Raw genomic sequence first — 14042 nt, 5'->3', positions numbered from 1 at the left:
GGTAGACAACATGAAGAGACAGAGAAACATAACTCAAATAAAAGAACAGGACAAACTCACAAAGGATATCCAAGCAAAAGAGAAATAAGTAATATGCCTGATAGAGAATTTAAAGTAATGATCATAAAGATATTCAATGGACCTCAAAAAGGATGGAAGACATCACTAAGACTCTTGACAAAGAGATAAAAAATAACATAACAAAGGTCAAGAACTCAATAAATGAAATTTAAAATACAATAGATGGAATAAATAGTAGGCTACAGGAAACAGAGGAACATATAAGTGACCTGGAGGATAGAGTAATGGAAGCAATCAATGTGACCAGATGAGAGACAAATATAGCAGAATGAGAATAGACTTAGAGAACTCATTGACTCCATCAAGCATAATACCATTTACATTATAGGGATCTCAGAAGAAGACAAAGAGGGGTAGAAAATGTATTTGAAATAATAATAGCTGAAAACTTCTGGAATTGAGGGAAGGAAACAGAGATCCACATTGAAGAGGCACAGAGATCTCCCAACAAATTCAACCGAAGGAGGTTCATACCAAGACAAATAGTAATTAAATGGCAAAACATAAAAGAATTTTAAAGGTTGCAAGAGAAAAGACAATTACATGCAAAGGAAATCCCTGTAAGACTATCAATAGAATTTTCAGTAGAAACTTTTGAGACCAGAAGGGAGTGGCATGATATACTCAAAGTGCCAGAAGAGTAAAATTTGCAATTACGAATACTATATCCAGCAACATTATCATTCTGAATAGGAGAGATAGAGTTTTCCAGACAAACAAATTCAGAACATTCCATTCAAAAACAGAATACACATTTTTTTAAGTGCCCATGGACCATTCTCCAGAACTGATCACATATTAGACCACAAAACAAGTCTCAACAAATTAAAAAGATTGAAGTCATACCATGCATCTTTCCTGACCACAATGCTATATGAAGCTAGAAATCAACCATAAGAAAAAATCTGGAAAGAGCACAAATACATGGAGGTTAATAACATGCTACTAAACTATGGGCCAACCAAGAAATCAAGAAGAAATCAAAAAGTACATAGAAACAAATGAAAATGAAAATCAATGGTCCAAAACCTTTGGGATAGAACAAAAGTAGTTCTAAGAGGGAAGTGTATAGCAATACAGGCTACCTCAAGAGAAAAGAAAAATCTCAAACAACCTAACCTCACAACTAATGGAAGCTGGAAAAAGAACAATAAGCAAAACCCGCAGCCAGCAGAAGGAAGGGAATAATAAAGATTAGAGGAGAAAAAAATAAAAAAGAAAAAAAAAAAAAAAAAAAAAAAAAACAAAAAAAACAAAAAAACAAAAACCACAATAGAACAGATCAATGAAACGAAAAGCTGGTTCTTTGGAAAGATCAACAAAATTGATAAGCCTCTAGCCAGACTCACCAAAAAAAAAAAAAAAATACAGAAAGGACTCAAATAAAGAAAATCACAAATGAAAGAAGAGAAATAACAATCACCACCACAGAAACACAAACAATTGTAACAGAATATTATGAAAAACTATTTGCCAACAAATTAGACAATCTAGAAGAAATGGATAAATTCCTAGAAACATATAATTTACTAAAAATGAAGCAGGAAGAAGTAGAAAATCTGAACAGACTGATTACCAGCAAGGTGATTAAATCAGTAATCAAAAAGCTCCCCACAAACAAAAGTCCAGGACCAATTGGCTTCACAGGAGAATTTTACCAAACATTTAAAAAAGAATTAATACCTACTCTTCTCAAACTATTCCAAAAAATAGAAGAAGGAAACTTCTAAATTCATTGCATGAAGCCATGCAATTTAGTATTACCCTGATACCAAACCCAGATAAAGACACCACAAAAAATAGAGACAGAGAGAGAACTTAGGCCAATATATCTAATAAACATAGATGCAAAAATCCTCAGCAAATATTAGCAAACACACTCAAACGATACATTAAAAAAATCATTCATCACGATCATGTGGGATTTATTTCCAGGATGCAAGGATGATTCAACATCTGTTAGTCAATCAAAGTAATAAATCACATCAATAAGAAAAAGATAAAAACCTCATAATCATTTCAATAAACACAGAAAAAGCATTTGACAAAGCACAACATCCATTCATGACAAAATGATGATGTTTTCAAAAAACATACAACAACAAAAACAAAGCCATATGTGAAAAACCAACAGTGAACATCATACTCAATAGGGAAAAACTGAGAGCTTTCCCTCTAAGGTTAGGAACAAGACAAGGATGTCCACTTTTATTCAATGTAGTACTGGAAGTCCTAGCTACAGACAGCAACAACAACAAAACGGGCATCCAAATCAGTAAGGAAGAACTAAAACTTTCACTATTTGCAGATGACATGATGTTATGTATAGAAAACCCAAAAGACTCTGCTAAAAACTACTAGAGCTGATAGATGAATTCCATAAGGTCTCAGAATACAAAATCAATATACAGAAATCCATTGCATTTCTTTACACCAATAATGAAGCAGCAGAAAGAGAAATTAAGAAAACAATACCATTTACAACTGCACGAACAATAATATGATACCTAGGAATAAACCTAATCAAACAGGTGAAAGACTTGTACTCTGAATACTATAAAACACTGATGAAAGAAATTGAAGACAACAGAAAGAAATGGAAAGACATTCCATGCTCATGTATTGGGACAACAAATATTTTAAAATGTTTGTATTACCTAAAGCAATCTACAGATTTAGTGCAATCCCTATCAAAATACCAAAAGCATTTTTCACAGAACCAGAACATTTAATCCTAACATTTTATTTATTTTTAAAATTTTTTTAATGTTTATTTATTTTTGAGAGAGAGAGAGAGAGAGGCAGACTGCAAACAGAGGGAGGGGCAGAGAGAGAGTGGAAGACACAGAACTGGAAGCAGGCTCCAGGCTCTAAGCTGTCAGCACAGAGCCTGGCATGGGGCTCAAGCCCATGAACTGTGAAATCATGACCTGAGCTGAAGCCAGTCACTTAACCCACTGAGTCTCCCAGGTGCCCCTAATCCTAAAATTTATATGGAAACTCAAAAGACCCCAAAGAGCCAAAGCATTTGAAAAAGAAAAGCAAGTCTGGAGGTATCACAATTTCAGACTTCAAGTTATATTACAAAGCTGTAGTAATCAAAACTGTATAGTACTGGCACAAAAATAGACACCTAGCTCAGTAGAACAGAATAGAAAACACAGAAATATACCCACAATTATATGGATAATTAATTGTCAAGAAAGGAAGAAAGAATATCCAATGGGAAAAAGACAACCTCTTCAATGAATGTGGGGGTATTTGTGTGGCTCAGTTTGTTAAGTGCCCTACTTGGGTCAGGTCATGATCTCATGGTTCGTGAGTTGGAGCCCTGTGTCAGGCTTTGTGCTGACAGGTCAGAGCTGGAACCTGCTTTGGATTCTGTGTCTCCCGCTCCCTCTGCCCCTCCCCCATTCCTTCTCTCTCTCTCTCTCTCTCTCTCTCTCTCTCTCTCTCTCTTTCTCTGTCTCAAAAATAAACATTAAGAAAATAAAAAATAAATAAAGAGAGAAATGTGAGACCTGAAACCATAAAAATCCTAGAAGAGAGCAGAGGTAGTAATTTCTCTGACATTGGCCATAATAACAGTTTTCTTTAAGTTTATATATTTATTTTGAGGAAGAGAGAGTGCATGTGATGGACACAGAGAGAGGGAAAGAGAGAATCCCAAAGCAGCTTCTGTGCTGTCAGGGGAGCCCAATATAGGGCTTAAACTCACAAACCATGAAATCATGACCCGAGCTGAAATCAAGAGTCAGACGTTTAACCGACTGAGCCACCCAGACACCTGAGCAACATTTTTGTACATGTCTCCTTAGGCAAGGAAAACAAAAGCAAAAGTAAACTACTGGGACTGAATCAAAATTAAAAGGTTCTGTACAGCAAACAATCAACAAAACTAAAAGGCAACCTACAGAATGGGAAAAGATGTTTGCAAATGACATATCTGATAAAGAGTTAGTATCCATAATATATGAAGAACTTCTACAACTCAACACCCAAAAAACAAATAATCCAATTAAAAAATGGGCAGAAGATATGAACGAACATTTCTCCAAAGAAGACATATTCAGTATCACTCATCATCAGGAAAATGCCGACCACAATGAGATATCTCACACCCATCAGAATGGTTAAAATCAAAACACAAGAAACAGCAAGTGTTGATGAGGATGTGGAGAAAAAGGAACACTTGTGCATTGTTGGTGGGAATGCAAACGGGTGAAACCACTGTGGAAAACAGTACGGAGTTTTCTCAAAACATTAAAAGTACAACTACTCTATGATCCAGTAATCTCACTCTTTGGTATTTAAAAAAAAAAAATTAAAAATCCAAAAAAAAAAAAACCCACAAACTACTAATTCAAAGGGATACATGCACTCCTAAGTTTATAGCAGCATTATTTACAACAGCCAAATATGGAAGCAGTCCAAGTGTCCATTGATAGGTGAATGGATAAAGAAGTGGTGTGTGTGTGTGTATGTCAGAGAAAGACAAATACCATATGATTTCAGTTACATATGGAATTTAAGAAACACTTAAATTTCACTTATATATGGAAATAAGAAACAAAACAAGTGAGCAAATGTAAACAAAAAAAAGAGACAGACAAACCAAGAAACAGACTCTGAACGATAGAGAATAAACTGATGGTTACCAGAGGGGAGATAGGTAGGGAGATTGGTGAAATGAGTAATGGGGATTAAGGAGTATACTTGTGATGAGCACTGGGTGATGTATGGCATTGCTGAATCTCTATAGTATACACCTGAAATTAACATAACTCTGTATATTGACTATTTTGGAATTAAAAATTTTTAAAAAGGAGATTTAAGTCAGTGTCTGACATACTGCAAATGCTTAATAAATGATATTCATTATAAATATCATCCCTGATTTTATACCCAAGCCAGAAAGCCTGAAAGGTAAATCTCCCTAAATTACCTAGCTAATAAATGGCTTTTATGTGACCATTTGATTCATGTCTCTACTATTAACTCATAAGACTGAAAATTTAATTAGGCAAGAATGAGGTAAGTTTTTGCTTACACTTGTGTTCTCTGCATCTACAACAGCACTGGTATATAACAGATACATATACATATTTGTTTAACACATCCATTTCTTTTTTTTTTAACAAAAAAATTTGCTAGATATACCTGGATTAAAATTCCAACTCCAGTACCTTCTAGCTATATAAACTTAGACAAGTTAACCACTTTCAGTCATAATTTTCCCGCTTGTTGAAAATGGGGCTAATGTTACTTAACACTTACTTCGCAGGCTTGTGGAGAAGCGTAGATGAGGCAAGCACTCTGAGTGTCATGCCCTGCACGGGAGAGGCTCATTACATTTTAGTCTCCTTATCTTTTGCAGTCTGCTCTATAGTTTTCTGTCTGAATTAGCAAACATCAAGGTTTGCCACAAGAGGGCAATACTATATGGAAATGGAAATCTATGCCAAAAAAAAACCCATAAAAAACAAACAAATAAAACAACAAAATAACCCCCCAAAACACCCCAAGAAAACCTACTCCCAAATGAAAACCTTTCCAAAATTACATTTATTCCTCTCTCTCTTTCTATCCTTCTCCCTGCCCCCCATAACTATAGTTTGTTAATAAGGTTTTCATATTTAGAATTCTGTTCTTTTCTATTGTGTTCTTTAAAAATCAAGTAACCTTAAAAATCAAACTGTCACGAGGAGTCAATTTCACCCTCTGCAATTATTCCTGCTCCTTTAGTTGGTGGTCTTGACTTGCATGTAAAAAGATAATGCTTCTGGTTATGTAAGTTCAAATCTTAGAGTTATATTAGATTCCTGCCTCATCCATGCAATATGTTTCCTTCCTTTAATTAATATGCTTAGTGCCTATCTCTTCCCCATTCTCATGTCTACCTACCTGGTCCAAATCCCCTCTTCTCATCTCTCAACCATTTACCTTTTGGTCTTCCAACTGTTTTTGAGTCCATTTATTGAATAACAAATCCTTGGATCCAATACACTTATACAAGGTGGTCTATCTTCTGTGCTCTTCCTAGGAAAGACTCCCATTTCTTTCCCTGGGACTAAATGATGTTTCTTTTGGGCTACATTTAACATTTTTGTGTTTCATGATAACAGTGGAAAGGAAGAGGGAGTATTATATTTGAGAATGGCTCTGCAATTTATGAAAGCATTTTTCAGCTGCAAAGGACATTAGCAAGTCACATCGGCTGCTGCCACTAATGATATGTATACTTGCCTATCAGAGAATGCATGTTCATATCCCAACCAATTTGACAAGAAGCAAATGTTAGGAACACTGTGTAGACCGAAAAAAACAAAAACAAAAACAAAAACAAAACTTTTATCAAGGCAGAATAAACAATACCTGTTATGATGCTATGGAAGAGTTTGATCTAAACTTTCCTCTACTAGCAGAAGACTATCTTAGAAATTTTCCTGATTCATAAATTTTTTTTAGTATAAAATGGTTTTGAAAACAAATCTGATTCTTCTGTCTTCTTTGCTTCTCTTATTAATAACCGAATCATCTAAATGAAATATTCTAGATACAAAGGACAAATATTGTATGATTCAACTTATATGAGATACCTCCAGTAGTCCAATTCATAGAGAGAAAGTAGAATGGTGGTTACCAGGGATTGGGGGAGAGGGGTATGGGAAGTTGTTCTTTAATAGGTGCAGAGTTTTAATTGGGGAAGATGAAAAAGTTCTGCAGATGGATGGTGGTGATGACAACACAAAAATGTGAATGCACTTAAATGTCACTGAATTGTTGTATACTTAAAAAATAGTTAAAATGGTAAATTTTATGTTATATATATTATGTATATAAAATAATATATATATTGTGTGTATATATATATATATATATAATCTGAAATGTGAATCATGTGTTTTATTCATCTGGGTTCAATATTGTTTTTCTAGATGTGATATTAAGTTCAAATAGAATTGCACAAAACCTACTTTCAAGGAGCATGCTTTGGGAAAAGATAACACATAGGTAGAAATGCAGGCAGTGACAGTGTCCCTGCCTTCTCACTGTAACAAAGGCTGAAGAGGATGTTTAATCTTTCTAGGTGCATTCGCTTTCAATTTAGTAACCTTTTACCAGGCCTGAATTTGGCCTCAGAATATATGAGTCTCAGAGGCCTAAATCTACAAAACAAATTGAAAAATACAGTATTCCTCTTCTTATCCATGGAAGATACATTTCAAGACCCCCATCGAATGCCTGAAACTGTGATAGTGCCAAACCCCATATATACTATGTTATTTCCAATACATACATTCCTATGATAAAGTTTAATTTATAAGTCAAGTACAGTAAAGAAAATTAACAAAAACAACTAATAATAAAATAGAAAAACTATAATAATTACTATAATAAAAGTTATATGGATGTGGTCTCTATCTCCCCCCAAAATATTTTATTGTACTGTACTTCTTCTTCTTCTTCTCATAATGATATGAAATGATAAAATGCTTTCCTGATGAGAAGAAGTGAGGTGAAGGATGACACAGCATTAGATTACTCTTGACCTTCTGATGATATGTCAGAAAGAGAACCATCTGCTTCCATACTGCAGTTGGCCATGGGTAACTACAACTACGGAAAGTTAAGCTACAATTAAGGGGCAACTACTGTAATAATAACCCAACAGTAATACTTATTAAGTATATATCAAGCACCAGGATTAAGTGCCAGCCAGGATCTAGATCAAGAAAAAAGTTATAGGCAGATTTACAAATATCATATATTAGCTTACTATCCCCAACTCACTATTTTGCTTTTTAAAACAAACAAAGCCCCATACATCCCATTTATTACAGAATTAAGAAAACTAACAGAGACACACCTCTGTGTCAGTAACCATGTCAAAGATTATGTCAGCCAATAATATTTATGAAACTCACATGCCGCTGACAGGCCCACATACTGTGAAGCAGAAATTTTCAGAAAGGGTACATTTTGATCCATTAAAATTTCCTATGAAAAAAAGCTTGCAGGTATAGACACTCTTTGATTTAGAAAGTCTATTCTTTTAGAAAGAATCTAGTTCAATTACTATGGTGGGGGGAATAATACATTAAAAACAACAGTTCAAAACTGATGATAAATTCACCTCAAAGCAAAACCATTTCTTTGCTTGGTTAATGTGGCATAAGAGAAAGCTTGACTAGCAAGTATAATTAAAGTATGAATCACAGGCATGAGTCATGAGTAACCCTGAGAGCACCTATAGGGAAAAAAGTCCATTATAACCTACTAAATTTAGAGACTAAAGGATGAAGGGTAGGAGGAAAAATCTTAATTCCATGTAAATGCAGTTATGGACCTGAATGAAAACACTGATAATGGCATTGATGCATTATTGGTCCAGCATTTGTGTAAGGCTCTGTAACACAGCATATTATGCTTAATGTATAGGTACTCATTTTTGATGTTTTCTATTCCTAGAATTTCTTGAGGTCAGGTACTTTGCTTTGCTTTATTTGTTTTTCCATACAAATCACTTCTTGACTCAGATTCTACTAATGTAGATAGTTGGCATAAAACATGCAGCTACACACGTGAATGGGCAAATGATAACCCATATCTCAGAATCTAGAATAAATGTATCCTGACATATAAGACTTTTGAAAAAATGAAAAATGACATCCAATAATATATTAAATGCTACTTTTCAGACTGTTGATACATTTTAAAGAATCACAGAAATTTTATTTAATGAAAAACAGGAAGAGATTGTTATATTTTATCCTATTTCATATCTCAGCAGTTGGCATTGAATTTACTTGCTTGGATAAACAATATGGCAAAAGTTGAAAGAAAAATATTTGTTTGGCCTGACTTTTTTGTCTTTCAAGCTGTGTGATGAATATAAAATTGCCTCAGGTGAAAAACAGCCCCACTGCTTGGGCTACTCAATTAACTGACAAATGGCATTATTGCCCACCATCTGACCCCACCTACCCAAATGAGGAGTATTTAACTGACAGACATAGGTTAGACACTGGAGTTAAAATGGCTCTAGTGATGATTGGACATTCTGATAATATTTAGAGGTACAATGATACGAATATGGTTGGAAGGTTTTTAAGTCCAATTTCCTTGTTCAGAAGAATTTATTTTATTTAAAAAATTTGTTTGAAGTTTATTTATTTTGAGAAAGAGCTTGAGCAGGATAGGGGCAGAGAGAGAGGGAGAGAGAGAATTCAAATAGGCTCTGCACTCTCAGCACAGAGCCAGATGAGGGGCTTGAACTCAAGAACCTGTGAGATCATGACCTGAGCCAAAATCAAGAGTCCGGCATTTAACCCACCCAAGCACCCTTTTGGCTGAGAAGAATTTAAATCAAAGCCATCAAATACACTGTTTACATCATCTTATCCTAGTTTAACGTTTATGTACTATTTTTAATGTTCATGTGTACTTCTTTAAAGAAAATTGAAACTAAAAGTCTTGACAGTCTCTGAAACTTAATTGGGAAAAATGTAAAGTACATTAATGGAATTTTTCCCATGATCTGTAGAAGAGTTTTTTAAACAGATGGTTCAAATGTACAGAACAATGAAAACACAGAAATTAAAAGCAGATTCTTAAGAAAAATAACAGAGTTCACAGAAATACTATGGATGATGGCAGGACTGGATGTAAGGCAGTACTTTGTTTTCCTGTCAAGGTTTGGAGAGAACAGGAATTTATTAGGTGATCCTCTATCAGAGAAGGGGTAACTGACTCTTGGTAGGAATTTACTATTCATTTGGAATTCCAGCCAACTTCAACAATTTGAAAATCCTCATGCTTGTAGGATAATTCCATCCAGGTGCCAACAAAATATATAGTACTGTGATGTAAGTATTCTTCTATAAGTGGGAGCACTTCAGTCCAAGGTGCGTATCTGGGGGATGGGGATGGTCTAAAATCTTTCCACCTTCATAGCTACTTGGAAAAACAAGGAACATCCCAAGGCCTATGAACCTTTTCATTTTCAGTATAAAAAACTCTGACTTTCTTGGATCAAGGAAGTGAGCGGTGGGAAAGAGGTAGGAAAACTTTTCAATCTGGAATTTATACGTATTTAGTGGAAACGTGTGAAATAAAATCTAAACTAATGCTAAAAAGTACCATCTTCCAACCGGAGTTCAAAATGACTTCCCAAACTTCAAGGAAAGTTAAAGTTGGTTTCTCTCCCAGGCAATTTTAGGGTACGGGTGGTGAGAAAGACGGGTAGGGAGTTACGTTGGGAGTTTGAGATCTTTTGGGGCGTGGAGAACCGCAAAGTGTTGCCATGAACTAGTCAGCTCCAGGTGCCGGGGAGGAGACAGAGCTGACGCCCCTGGCGAAGGCGTGAGCGCAACTACGCCGCAGCCGCGCGCAGCGCATGAGCCAAGTGCGGGCGGGTGGGTGGCGGCCGAGGGTGACTGGGAGAAGAGGCGGGGTGGCGCGGGGTGGGAGTGCGGCGGCTGGAGGAGGGTCTCCCAGCCCAGGCCCGATTTGCAAGCTCTCTGAGCCTGCGTCCGCCGAGGGGGAGGGCTTCCCTGGCCTGTCCAGAGTGGCTCAGAGCACAAACGACTGTCAAGAGAGTAGGAGAGTGGAGGTGCCGGAAGTGTGTGCTCGTCGTGGGATAACTTTCCTGCTCCGGCCGCGGCCCGGAGCCTCCGCCGCCTAGCTGTTCGCAGCGACGATGCGCTCTGATGACAACGACCTGAGCGGACCCGCGCCTCGGCCCACCGCCAGAGTCTGCACACTCCTCGCCGCAGGGGAAGAAGACTGAGTCCGGAGGCGTCCGCGCACCCCGGGAGCCGGGTGCAAGGCGGCGCGGCGCTCGGGGCCCATTTCCTCTGCGCGATCCCCTAGCGTTTGGCTTGTTCCCCGCGATCGTGCGTCCTCAGCGCCGGCCGCGGTCGCCGGCTGTTCCCGCCCTCACCGCCGGCCGGGACGTGCCCCGGCAGCCACTGGTAGCGTCTGTGCCATGGGGCTGCCTACTCTGGAGTTCAGCGATTCCTACTTGGACAGCCCAGATTTCAGGGAGCGCCTGCAGTGTCACGAGATTGAGCTGGAGCGAACCAACAAGTTCATTAAAGAGCTCATTAAGGACGGCTCTCTGCTCATTGGGGCGCTGAGGAGTAAGTGGATCGGTCAGGGGCGGATGGAGGGCGGGCAGGGATGTGGCGAGTCCCCGCGGGGTGCGGATTTGAGGGGTGGGATGGAGGACTCGGGGCTTCTTTTGTTTGAATGGGTTTGGGACAAAAGCTGAAGAGCTCCCCTGCTGGTGGCCAACAAAGTTTGTTCTTAGGTGTTCTTTACTTAAGTAATGTCTACAGAGAAGGGGAAGTCCTCCACTGGACACAGGAGTGTATCTTGAGGAAAGTTGTTCAAAGTTATCTTTTTGTATAACGCTCCTGGAAAAATGTTGGAGACTATTGGTCCTTTTTTGTTTGTTTGTAATTTTATTATGCCTGATTTGAACACTTTTTAAAAAGTCCTGAAGGAGGGATTCAAGAGTTTGTCTTAAGGATAAAATGAAGGTAGTTTAGTGATATTCAAAGAAAATTATTGATTTCTTAGGTGTATCAGTGGCTCTTCACTGGGCACAATCGATCACAGAATTGGCTTTTTAAAAAAATAGACATTTACAATTTTGTCATTAGGAGGATGATGGAGATGATCGAAGACAGCATGGCACCAGTGGATTTAGTCTCTACCAGTTTTTTTGTTGCGTCTTAATTTTTGGTTTATATTGTAAATCTGATGTTGGTCGAGTCATTGGGGATGAGAGTTGATGGTTAAAGGTCAACCAGAATTTCTGATTATGATATAAGTAAAAACTGCCCTTAGGGATTTTTCCCCACTTCCTTTTCCCAGCCGATTTTCTTTACTCCCTCCTGAATCTGCTGGTTTTTCACTTTCAGTTACTAAGACCTAGGACAGTCTTAGTTTTAACTCCAGTTTCTCTTAGAGAAAATGAAGTGATGTAACTGATTAGGCTTAACTTGTACCTTTCCCAGGAAGTATTTGCATCTTAATGGAAGCTTCTGAAGGTTTTAGCTACTGAAATGAAGCCCTGAATTATCTGGTCTCTGATGACTGGGTGAGTGAGGTATTTTCATAAGTTGGAGAGCTTTTAGGAGATCTAGCAATCCCCAGGACAAATGTAGGGGAACCATCATCGTGAAAGGTCAGTAACAACATGTTGGGGATGTGTGTGTGCCCAACACTGAGACATTAGCATCTGAGCTGTATTTTGAAGCATGTATTAATGGTAAGAATAGAGCTTAGCAAAATATCTTGAAATAAGGGTGCTCCCAAATCTTTTTAACCATCCCAAATGCCAAAACATTTACTTATCACTTGTGTTACTTAACCAGGGTAAAGAGGATATGTTTTATACCCACATTCATTCAATTTCTGAATTTGAGGCTGCTGCTGGTAACAGTATTTACTGATGTGTGAAAAAAATAACTTATATGCAGTTCTTTCCATTCTGTACATACACAAATGTGAACTCACCTTCCTTCTGGTTTGCAAACTCTGGTTGAGGTTTCAGGACTAGCATCTTTGCATTTTAGCCTCTTCCGAAAGAGTTTCCCCATTTGCGAGTGCTAAGTGCCAAGCTGACTGTTGCTGGAGCTGCCAGGTGGTCTACAAGTGATATTTCTCCTCATTTTGCTGGGGAGATCAATTTTAGTGTTTCAAAAATTGAAAACACTTCCATAGCTGTGATAAAAACTCTGAAATGCATGTTATTTTGCTAGTAATAGTATGTATTTTATTATGATTTTTTAATCTAGTCTTGCAAAAATCAGGTGATTCCTATCCTTAATAAGTTGGTTTTTCCATGTATAAGTGAGGAAATCATGACAGTGTAAGCTCCTTGAACATGCAGAACCTGTCTTGTTCATTTGGTCATAAGCGCTTAAATATACAACCTGCCGTCTTTCTAGAATTCTTAGGTTTGTGATGAGAGTACATTATTTTAATTAACATTTGGTTATTTATATCATTATGGAAGGAAGACATTTTATGCCTTGTTGAAATAATTCCCAGCATCAGCTGCCAAATAGAGATTTGGAGCAGAGGAACTCTTGAAGTCACATGATGGCACTGTTTTTTTCCCACCAAGCCACCCTCTGTCCCTTGGGAAGGATGCAGTGAGGCTAGGCTGCAGCTGCTAAGTGCCAGCTCTCTGAAGCTGCTCAGCTAGGGTAAGAGTGTGCCTACAGGACTTTGAAGCCTGCTTATAGTTCTATCCCAGATCCACCAAGAAGCCCTCCTTTCCCCAGTTCTGTCCCTTCTGACTGTTTTTCTTTTCTGCTCTAGGGAGCCTTCACCTTCCCTAACTTTCAACTATGCCTTTCCATTCTCTGTACCTACTGTTTCAGTAAGTGTATCTGTTATCCACTTCAGTTTTATTTTTAGAACTTTGCTGTTATTTTCATTAATAATTAATGGTTTCCTAATATAGCCTTCCTGAGCTGACAGTCATCATCTAAGCATCTTCTATTATTTTTATCCTAGTTCATAGCTCTTCTGGTGAGAATTTTGGCATGGACTTTTGGCTAATACATATGTAACTGTTTTAGTAGGAGTCACATATGCTTTTTTTTTTAATTAAAAAAAATGTTTATTTATTCTTGAGAGACAGACAGGGAGTGAGCAGGGGAAAGGCAGAGAGAGAGGGAGACACAGATTCCAAAGCAGGCTCCAGGTTCTGATCTATCAGCACAGAGCCAAACGTGGGACTTGAACTCATGAACTGAGAGATCATGACCTAAGCCAAAGTTGGAGGCTTAACCGACTGAGCCACCCAGCTGCCCCAGGTAAGGAGTCTCATATGCTTTTTGATTTTTACTTCAGGATGTACCTTTTTTGAGAATTACATGAAGGGAAACTACAAAGGCAGTCTAGGCATGTTAGAAGGGGAGGCTGGTAGGTACCATCCA

The 14042-nt window shown here is 37.8% G+C and overlaps 1 protein-coding gene across 1 annotated transcript in view; it reads left to right on the top strand.

The window, feature by feature from the left end:
• Positions 1–11029: 11029 nt before the first annotated feature.
• ARHGAP42 (Rho GTPase activating protein 42) overlaps positions 11030–14042 on the top strand; it is a 322999-nt gene continuing 319986 nt past the window's right edge. The window contains exon 1 of the mRNA XM_030333001.1: positions 11030–11225. Coding sequence (XP_030188861.1) covers positions 11072–11225 — 154 coding nt within the window. The 5' untranslated portion in view covers positions 11030–11071. The remainder of the gene's footprint in view (positions 11226–14042) is intronic.

This window comes from Lynx canadensis, chromosome D1 (genome assembly GCF_007474595.2).
Source record: "Lynx canadensis isolate LIC74 chromosome D1, mLynCan4.pri.v2, whole genome shotgun sequence".
Classification (NCBI taxonomy): domain Eukaryota; kingdom Metazoa; phylum Chordata; class Mammalia; order Carnivora; family Felidae; genus Lynx; species Lynx canadensis.
This window is presented reverse-complemented; position numbering and strand designations above follow the sequence as displayed.